Source organism: Camelus ferus, chromosome 5 (assembly GCF_009834535.1).
Source record: "Camelus ferus isolate YT-003-E chromosome 5, BCGSAC_Cfer_1.0, whole genome shotgun sequence".
In the NCBI taxonomy this organism is placed as follows: Eukaryota; Metazoa; Chordata; class Mammalia; order Artiodactyla; family Camelidae; genus Camelus; species Camelus ferus.
Genome location: NC_045700.1, coordinates 91,020,884 through 91,030,797, shown reverse-complemented (window position 1 = coordinate 91,030,797; position 9,914 = coordinate 91,020,884). Strand labels below are relative to the sequence as shown.

At 59.2% G+C, this 9,914-nt stretch overlaps 1 protein-coding gene across 1 annotated transcript; it reads right to left on the bottom strand.

The window, feature by feature from the left end:
* Positions 1 to 266: 266 nt before the first annotated feature.
* On the bottom strand, positions 267 to 5,597 carry PRSS56 (serine protease 56). Its single transcript, XM_032480835.1, has 13 exons — positions 5,367 to 5,597; positions 4,583 to 4,720; positions 4,157 to 4,210; positions 3,853 to 4,042; positions 3,411 to 3,510; positions 3,163 to 3,322; positions 2,781 to 2,923; positions 2,374 to 2,536; positions 2,010 to 2,186; positions 1,760 to 1,924; positions 1,618 to 1,680; positions 1,137 to 1,243; positions 267 to 757 (listed from the first exon to the last, which is right to left on the bottom strand). The coding sequence occupies exons 1-13, from the start codon at positions 5,464 to 5,466 to the stop codon at positions 467 to 469; spliced, it is 1,851 nt and encodes a 616-aa protein (XP_032336726.1). The 5' UTR covers positions 5,467 to 5,597; the 3' UTR covers positions 267 to 466.
* Between the last annotated feature and the right edge of the window lie 4,317 nt (positions 5,598 to 9,914).

Below are 9,914 nucleotides of genomic sequence, written 5' to 3'. Positions count from 1 at the left end.
GCTGAGGTGGGGGGCTTTGCAGCCCCCAGCCAGTGTCTTTGTGACCTCCACCAACTGCTTCTAGGGGCTGGGCCATACCCCCAGAGATCCAATGTCCATCCTAAGGAAACTCTCAGTGGGAGGGTATAGCTCAGTGGTAGAGTGTGTGCTTAGCATGCAAGAGGTCCTGAGTTCAACCCACATTAAATAAATAAACAAACAAACTTAATTACCTCTCCCACTGGGGAAAAAAAAAAGAAAGAAATTCAATGCTAAGTAAGCTCTGGAGTTGTATCTGTAGATCATAAATAATGTTTATTAAAGCAGCTGTAATTTTCTGATGGCACATCTGGGAAGACACGTAGGGCCCAGGACCCTTCTCCCACCTCCCCGACCCCCACCCAACTCTGGCAGTGACAGTTTGTCATCATAATTCCTGAACCTGGGAGCAGCAGGTCCTGACCAGGGCCTAGGGGAGAAACATGGCTCACGGCCATCTGGCTGGGGGAACCCGAGGGCTGAATGGATGATGCTCCTTCCTCCCCAGCCCTCGGCCCTGCCTTGAACCCATCTGGGGTCCTTCAGGCTCTGCCTCCGCCAGGGCTGCCAAGCGGAAGGCCTGCAGGGCCTGCACCAGCAACCGGGGAAGGCTTCGAGCCAATGTGGCTGGCTCCAGGCCCACCAGGCCGCCAAAGCCCACGTGTCGGCCACCCAAGCCTGCCCGAACCCAGGCTCGGAAGAGCCCAGTCAGTGTCTTGGAGCCCAGATCTGCCAGGACCTGTAGAAGGAGGAGGCAGCTCAGGGGCCAACAATCATACTCTTGGTCTCTCTCTTGGCCCTCAGAAATTCTCACTCAAACCCATCCCTTCTCCTTCCCCTTCCCCCTAATCCTGCACACTTCCTGCTCACTGGGACACCCCCACAAGCCCTCTGCTCACACCTTCCCTCACATCTTCACACCCACCCAGCACTCAGCTCACACAGCTTCCCTCCCCCTCCCCTCAGAACCCCCGTCCCACCTTCACCCCAAGCTGCTGGGGGAAGGTCCTCCCTCCTGCTGGGGAGGGTGCCTCTCCTGTGCCACTACCCATCAGGGCTGACCCAGGTTAGCCTTCTGAGGCCACTGTGAAGGAGTCTGGGAAGGCAGGGCTACCCACCTCGTGAAAGTCCATGGCCAGGTGCTCTGAGGGGACCTGCAGGATCCAGGCATGGGTGCCCTGGAGGGTGGCCAATTTCTGCCGCAGGGGCTCCAGCCCAGGGCAGCCTGCAGGAAGGGGAGAAGCCGCGGGAATAAACGCAAGCGTGGAGATGGGGGTGGTATTCCCATCAGTACCTCTGGGCACCTCCCAGTGGGCAGACTTATGCTCTAGATGGGGCAGCTGAGGAGCAGCCAAGACTTGGAAAGTTTAAATAATAACACAAGGCCCAGCATCTCTGTTGCTACTGATGATGGCCCAAAGTCACAAGTTCCCCTAAAGAATCATCTGCGCTGCTGCTGGGGGAAAAAAAGGGAGAGCGATTTCCCCATTGCCAGAAGGGGTGAAACTGCTTCCCAGCGCAGACCCTGGGAGAATCCTCAGGGCCTCGGCCAGCCCTTGACCCGCTCCACTGGCGATCGCCGGCAGGGGGCGACATTACCGTCCGCTTCGCCTTGCTGCTCTGATCTCCTCTTCGGGAACCGAGTGCCTGCAGCCCGCGATCCTGCGGAAACGCAGAGCTAAGGGAACGCCTCGGCCGCGGCGGGGTGGGTCCGGGGCTGTGCTGCGAGGGCTTGGGGTACCTGGGTGCAGCCGCTGCTCGCGGGACGGGTGCCTGGGAGGATCCCGGAGAGACAGAGCGGGACGAGCTACGGACGGGGCCAGGCGCCGCATCCCCGGGCGCGGGCCGAACAGCTCCTGGGCGCCCCGCAGCAGCTCCAGTAGGGTGTGCGCCAGCGAGCGCAGCTCTGCAGGCGGGACAGGGGTCCCAGTGGTAGTCAGATGTGGGCCAGGCCCTTAGGCCCCCGGCCCAGTCCCGGGAACAGGACTGACCACATCGCCGCCGGCGCTGCAGGCACTGCTCTTGCGCGAGACGCGTACAGGCGCCCACGGGCCCCGGGCACAAGTGGGCGTAGAAGGCGCAGGGAGGGGCGGCATCTGCCAGAGGCTCTCCAGACGGATCCCAAGCCAGAAGCTCCCTGCAGCTGGGCTCGCGGCTGAAGGGGGCCGCTGCGGGGGCAGTACAGGCTAGCTTACCCCACCCCCCGGCCTTGGACCCTAGCCCCCCAAATCCTCCGCTGGAGGGAGACAGGCTTTCCTGGCTCAGGAGGCTGAGGGAGGGTGGGGTGGAAACGGGCTTGTTCAGGGCTGTTAGCGGGACACTGTGGGGAGGAGGGAATAGGAACGGGGCGCTCACCGCTCATTTGATCCTGAAGCCAGTCCTTGAACACAGCCACACGGGTATAGACCCCGGGCTTCCCTGGCTCCCCGCATCCATCCCCCCAGGAGGTGACTCCGTACAGGACCTCCCTGGGGCGGGCGCCAGGCTCAGAACAGGTCAGGGGGCCTCCAGAATCACCCTGTGAGGACCCGAGCCAAGAGAGAGGCCATTGCATTGACACCCCTCCACCCCAACGACAGCCTTAGGCCTGGCCGGGAAAGCAGCTCTGAGCTCTACTGGGGCTACCATTCTTGTACCCATTTTAGCAAATGACATAGAGGCTCAGAGAAGTTGAGTGACAGCCTGATTCTAGAAGGAAATACGGCTGTTCCTTCCCTGGGGAGCGCCCCACCCAGAGTCCTCCCATCAATCGAGGCTCATACCTGGCATGAGTCGATGCCCCCGGCCAGGTAGCCAGCACAGAGCATGCTGCTGGGGCGCAGCCCCGGTCCCAGGGCCCTTCTACAGGTGTCTGCGCTGAGCAGGGGCACACGGGCCTCCCTTACCGCCTCAGCCTCGGGCCCGTCTACAGGGAAGTAGTGGAAGGGGCTCAGGCCTGAAGGGCAGGGGTCCTGCTTCAAGGGTTTTCCCCCTTCCTGCTGCCCTCCTTGATTCCTCCTATGCGAGATGGGCAGCATTTTGCGAAGGCAGCTGGGCATTGGTCAGAATCCTTACGCCCCGACCTTCCGAAATTCCATAACCCCAGTCCCCATTCTTCCCATGCACACGCAGGTGCGGCTTACCCAGGCCCTGCCCCGCCAGTACCTTCGAAGAGAGCACCCCATCCCGCGATGGCACAGGAAGTGCCTGCGGGAGGCTCCTGGGGCTCCTGGGGCAGGCACACCGGGCGCGCCGCCCCTGCCGGGCTCACCGGAGTCCACAGCTGCACCAGGGCCAGGTCGTTGTGAAAGGTCCGAGGGTCAAACTGGGGAGGGGGTGGCGGCGCAGTGTCAACGAGGCGTGGGGTGGGGGTGCTGTTCCGAACTCTGAGGGCCTAGGGGCTGCCCTCTCACCTTGGGGTGGGGCAAGATGCGGTTTACCGGCACCTCTTCCGCTTGCTCCCCCCGGGGCCCCTCGGCCAGCGTCACCGTCCACAGAAGCTCGTTTGGGGCGCTGTGGGGCGAGCGGCGGGAGATAACGCTGGACAAGGAAGCAGCGAGGTCCCTTAGAGACCCTGCCCCCTGCCCACGGGCATTACCCAGCGAGTCCGCACGCCGGGGTGCTTCTCCACCTGGGGACAGGGAGAGCTGGCCCCGAGTGGGTCGAATCCTCGGACTGTAAGTCATCGGAGATCCGAGGCTGGGAGGCGAGGACGCCTTGAGGCGGGCAAGGGACAGTCACCGCTAGGGGGCAGCAGAGATCGGCCCTCACGCTTGGCGCCCTTCCGACGACCCCGGAAGAGTTGGACCCGGTGTTGGGGATCTCGGCTGGGCAGGGGCCTGAGGCTGGACGTACCCCGCGAAGCAGTGCGCCGCCGTGAGCACCCAGGACGCAGCCACCAGGACGCCGCCGCACAGAGGCTGCCCGCCGAGTTGCAGCCTCACCAGCCAGGGCCAGGCCCCAGGCGGCGCCGCGCTTCCCCCCACAATGCGGCCGTGGGCCCGCGTCACGTTGACAGTGCCCGGGTGCCTCTCGCCACACGGCCCTAGAAAGGCCAAGCGGCGTCAGGAGGAACAAATCCTGGTCGACCTCACCATAGAGACCCCTCCAGGGTCCACCTTGCTCTCAGCCCTGACCCCTGGAGCCTTTTTAGCCTCACCTGCCTCAGGTGGATCCTGGAGGAGGGGGGCTTGAGGCCTGGGACGCCCAGGTGCTGCTGAGAAACAGATCTTTGAGCCTCGTGGCCACCCTCCCACCCTTCCTCCATCCCAGCCTGGGCCTGAGTCTTCTCCCTCCTCCCCGACCCCTGCACCCCTCCTCTGTGACCCTGCCCCCTAGCAGTCAGGATCTATTTCAGCAGCCATAAACTCACTGCTCGCCAAATGAGCCCAGACTATTCCTGCCCTCCTGCCTTTGCACACACAGTGTCCAAGCCTGGGGTGCCCTTTCCACTTGGAGAGACCTTCATGAGCATTGTCTTGGTTTCAGCCCCACCCAGTCTCTGTCCCCAAGAAGGGGTCAAGTCTAAAGGGAAGGGAAGGGGTGGACAGGAGAACTGGACCCAGGGTAGTCAGTGCAAGCTCACCAGGGCATGGGATGGTGTGGTTGGCACAACCCCAGCACTCATGCAGTCTGTGCTGGATCTCCATCACCACCTGATTTACAGCCCACTGGGCGCTCCTCTGGGCCGCCTGCAACACTTTTGTCCCCTGGGCTGACAGAGCTGCTGGGACATGGGGAGCAAGTCATGCACTGCTGGGGAAGAGCTCCAGGCTTGTCCTCCTTGCCCCAGCCTGGAGCCCCACTTTGGGAGGCCCAGTGGGGAAGCAGGTTGGGCTCCAGAAGCACTGGGACATAATGGGAGAGGGGGCGACAGAGAGCCCCAGGGCTCCAGGCCCCAGCACTCAGAGCAGATGGTCCCAGATTCTCAGCCCAAAATATCTCTGTAATTCAACTGAGCTGGGCTGGAATCTGTGGAAAGGGCCTTTCCTTAAAACCTTGAAGGGAAAACAGCACTCCAAAGGTACAGACATCACAGAACCCAAGGCTTATTGACACAACGAAACCATGGTCCAGTCGTCCACCTTGGGGCCTAGATAACCAAGGGGATGCTGCCCTGGGCCCCTTCCTCCCTGCTAACCCCAGAACCTCCTGGAAAGCACACCTTTTTGCAGTGCACTCCCCTTCCCCTTCCAGCCTCGTCCTCCCCTTTCCTCTCCCACCTGTGTCTCAGCCAGGGATCCTTCTCCCAGTAGGGTAGGCAGAAGAGGCCTTGGGGGAAGGGGGCAAACTCATGTTCCCCTGCCCAGAACCCACTTCCTCTTTGCTCCTCCCACCTCAGCCGCTCCCTTAGACCAGCCTGGGCTCACCTTGCAGGGTGCTGGGGGGCAGGCGCATGTACAGTGGGTGCCCATGTGCAGACCATGGGTCTGGGAGGGGCAGCAGCAGCAGCAGCACAGCCAGCAGCATGGTGACCAGGAGCCGGAGCAAGCGACCCCGGGTTCTTTCCCCCTCGGGGTCCACCCGCCAGGCGCTTATCCTTTGGTGCCTGTCTCCCACTGCCTTTCTGCCCCTGGGCACTGAGTTCTTGTCCCTCAGATCATCTGACTCTATTCTCTTACATCAAAATCACCCGCTTCCCTTGGTCAGTCCCTCACCTGGCCCTTAACTCCCAGGAGCCCACAGGGGAAATGGGGCTTGGGGGGCTATATAGAGGACAGACTGGGGGGGTACATGGGAGGGGGCCAGGCCTGGGGGAGGGAACAGGGTAGTGGGCTTGACCCTCACCTTTGAAGTCTCATCATCCAGGCTCTGAGGCCCCCCTTCTGTCAAAGGAGCCCTTGTTTCTGCGGCTCCATCAAAGGGGCCTGGACAGGCCAGAAGAGCTGACGGTTGGGCTGGGGGCCAGGCAAAGGGAGGCTGGTGGGCAGGGGCTGGCCCTGTCTCCAGGGCTCAAATGGGGGGCGGGATTCCCATCTGTCTCTATTCCCTGAAGAGTTTACAGCTATGCTGGGGGCAGACACTCCTGGAGGGAGGAGGGAAGGGGGTATCTGAGGGTCCTCGGCAGTCCCACCCCCTAAGGAGGTGCCTGAGCTCCCAGCCTCTCTGCCCCTAATTGCTTGGCAGTGTCCCTCCCCAGTGTGGCCATTTCTAAAGATGATCAAAGCGCCCTAATTAGCGCCGTAATTGCCGCACTGGGGGTAGTTAGGGTGGGGGGAAAGGCAGAGGCAGGCGGACGCTGGAGTGGCCCAGAGAGGAAGGCGGGAGATGAAAGGCCCCATCAGTGGCCCAGTTCGGGAAGGACAGGCCCCAGCAGCTTCTGCCGCTCTCCCAGACCCCCTGCCCCTGCGCAGGGCCCACTCGGCCTGCCTGGCATTGTTCTTGGTTGCTATGACCCTGATCTGGCAGGAGGGAGTCTTCTGTAGTCTCACGGGAAGGGCCACAAATGGGCAGCTCTCCTGGGACCAAGTCCCCACCTGGGGCAGAAAGAAGGTACCCTCTTGCCCCACAGAATGTCTTGGGGCCAAAAAAAGAACTCTGGCACCGCAGTTTGTGCTGGTGACCCCCAGGCGGCTTTGGCAGGCCTGGTCCATTTTCAGAGCAGATCTGTCACGATGTCTTCTCTGTAACATTGTCCTTTCTTCTCCAGCCCTTGCTCTTTCTATATAGGTGAACTCACCCTGATGGGAACTTGCCCTCCTTTCAAAGACAGAACTCAGACCTGCAGAGATAGCCTTGAGCCAGGGGTCCCACAGGGGTAGTAGGTGAGATGAAGAGAAGGGGCAGCCAAATCCAGCATCCTCTCCAACCTCTTCCTTCTGTGCCACTGTGGGCAGTGGAGAATAAGCACGACTTCCTTTTCCTCCCTGAAATTTTCTTCCCCCTGGATCGCAGTGATGCCCCATCAGTTTGGTTCTTCCCAACCTCTCTGGGCACTGACCACAATGAGGCTCCCACCCCATGGAACTCCATTGGAGTAGCCCCTCACTGCCCCCCCCCCACCCCGCCCCAGTGCTGTGCTACAGTCAGCTCAGACTGGCTCCTGAGAGCTAATCATCTGCATCTCTTCCCAAGACTGCATTCAGTAATGTCACGTGGTAGCTTGAAATCAGTCATGATGAGAGTATTTACACCATGGGAATCAGCAAAAGCTGTGGATCAGAGCTCTTTTTTCCCCAGGGAGGCATTTGTTCGGCATTTAGCAGCACAGCACTATATACACCCCTTTTCCCCTTCACTGGTTACCTACCACCACACCTCAGAAAGGTAACACCTCCGATTCAGGAATGCCATGAAAATACTGTCTGAGTGTGGGTTATTGTGAGTGAATATTATGAAACTGGAAATTATCTGTATTCATCAGAATATCTATACAATCTATACATCTAGATAGGATGTGTGTCTAGGTGGGGAACCTTTTGGGACTTTTTATCCACGATCTCCAAATTCTTGGCAGAGAGAGAGTTCAACACAACCTGTATTTGAAGCATAAACAGAGGTTTGAGAAAGTGTCCAAAGGAAAATTATCTGTGGTTGCAAGAGAGAGCCATTAAGTAAGGGACCCAGAAAGCAGAGAGAGATGGGTGGGAAAGTCTAGCAGGCCTCCAGACAGAGAGGCCAGCAGCTCAGATACATCCTGCAAGCTCTGGCTGCAGAGCCTTGCATTTAAACTGAAAGGACTGAAGCCTGAAGCCAGCCCCCCCACAGTGGAGCCCCCTGTGGACACTTCCTCTGGGGAATTTCTTGGGGGGTACACTTCCTACCCACACAGCACCTAAGTCTCTTAGCTGCTTGGAATCTGCCAAAGCCTGTTCAGGCTAGAGCACCTGTAAAGAGCCTTCCCACCCTGCCTCCTGGTCTCGCTTCTGCCTGCATTGGTCTCCAAGGCAGGAGGCGGAGGAGCAAGAAGACCAGGAGTTGCTGGTCTTTTTACTGTCCCTTCTGCCCCAACTCCCCTCGGGAAAAAGTCCCACCACTGCCAAAGAAAAAGCAGGGACCTCAGAGAATGCACCGCAATTCAGCTCAAATTCCAGCTCACCCTTCTCTGCCGCCTCCTCTGTCACTGCTGTTTCCATGGCTGAGTCACAAGCCCTCTCCTCTGTCTATACCCACCCCAAGTCCAGGTCAATTTCATCTGCTTCCACAGGCCTCCTCTTGAGAATCGCGTCTAAATCCACATTTCATGATACGATTTTGTTTACTATTGGTGACAGTGCACTTGTTCCTTATCTGCTTCTCCCGTTGGAATGTGACAGAGGGGCCTTCTGGCCGCTGTCCCGGCAGCTCCTCTCATCTCTGTCACACTACCCTCTTGTATCTTCTTCAGAGCAATCATGTCTGTTGCAGGCTGTCCAGTGGAGTTCTTGCCTGGTTAAGGGGCTTGGTCTCCGCAGGCTAGTTGAGTGGGCAGTTCCCCACCACCACGGCAGGGCTCACTGCCGGACCCTTGTCAGAATCCATTTTCCCCCACTGGCCCCTCCTCCAAGTGGATCGGAAGAAAGGATGGGGGAGGAGGGCCTTGGGGGTGGCACAGTGTTGGCAGAGAGAGCATCTTCCCTCACAGCTCCAGCCAAGCGAGAAGGAGGGGTAGAATCCCCTGAGGAATCAAGAAAATCCTTGCTCAGGAATCAGGGAGCTGGCAAGAGGGAGGGACTGGCATTTCAGTGCCCAGTGGAGGTCACCTTAGCCAGAGGACTTACTGACCAGCCAGGGCCCTCTGTAGTGAGGGTAGGGTGGAAGTGCTGAGTAGGGCGGGGCCCATACCCCTGCGGTTCCTGGTCCTTAAGCATTTGCAGAGGGCCATCTCACATGTGTCCTCAGGCCTGAGAGTTGGCCCTGAGTGTGAGAGAGACAGGTAGCTTCAGGCTTTGGGGCAAAGTACAGCATGGTATGATGCTGCCAGCGTTACGTTGTTATAATACATGCCGTGGCAGGTGGAACATCAAACCAAGTGTGGGGCCTTGCTGAGCACAGGGCCCTGTGCCCATGGGAGCCGCCCTGAGGTAGAGGTTGGACCGCTGGCACTGCTCGTTCTCCATGGAAAGGAGCTACAGCCCCAGCAGGGCCTCTGGTTCTGGGGCTCCCTGGCCCAGGCGAGTCAGGAGCACTTGCCCCCTTTCTTTCTCCCTACCCCAACACTGAAGAACCAAGGGTGAAGGGAGACCCCTTCTCACCCTTCCATCCCCACTAGAACTTCTGAAGCTTGGGGAAGGGAGATGAGTTTTATCAAGCAAGAGCTTAGAGTTTCAATGGACAATGCCCAGAAGAAGCTCTAACCTGGGGGTGAAGAAGGCTCACAATCTGGCCCAGTTTTGGGAAGAGAGCTGCCCCTTCCAGTGGGAAAGGAGCCTCTGCCCAGCACAGTGGAGGGCAGCGCCTGGAAAATTTCAGTCTTTTCCAATCTACAGCCCAATGAGTTGAGATTGCCCAGTGAGCTGCTAAGAGCCATCTGCAGTTGTGAGCTTGGTCTTTGCGTTGTCTGTGTGCTGCAGGGCAGTAGGGCTTTCTGTCTCGTCCCCGTGGTGTCCCCAGCACCCACAACAGAAACTGACACATTGTATTTGCTAAACAAATGAAGAAATGAGTGATCAGAACTGGCCTGTCTTCCTGCTCCAGGGCTGAATTCCCTGCCTCCTGGCACGTCAACCTCAATCTGTCCAAAGCAGTCCTGGGGTCCCCCTCCCCTGCCGGCTCCTCCCCATCAGCTCCCTTTCCGTGCAGGGGTGGGGCCTGGTCTTCAGCTCCTTCTTCCTCACGCCCACATTCAGTCTGCCCAGTCTCTTCACTCTCCCTTGGAGTGTGGGTCGGGGAGAGACATTTTCTGAGGGGCCGGTAAGTACCAGCACTTCACACCGTTCTCCCCAAACTCAGGGAAGAAAATGGCTCAGGGAGGTCACCCAGCCAGAATGTGGCAGAGC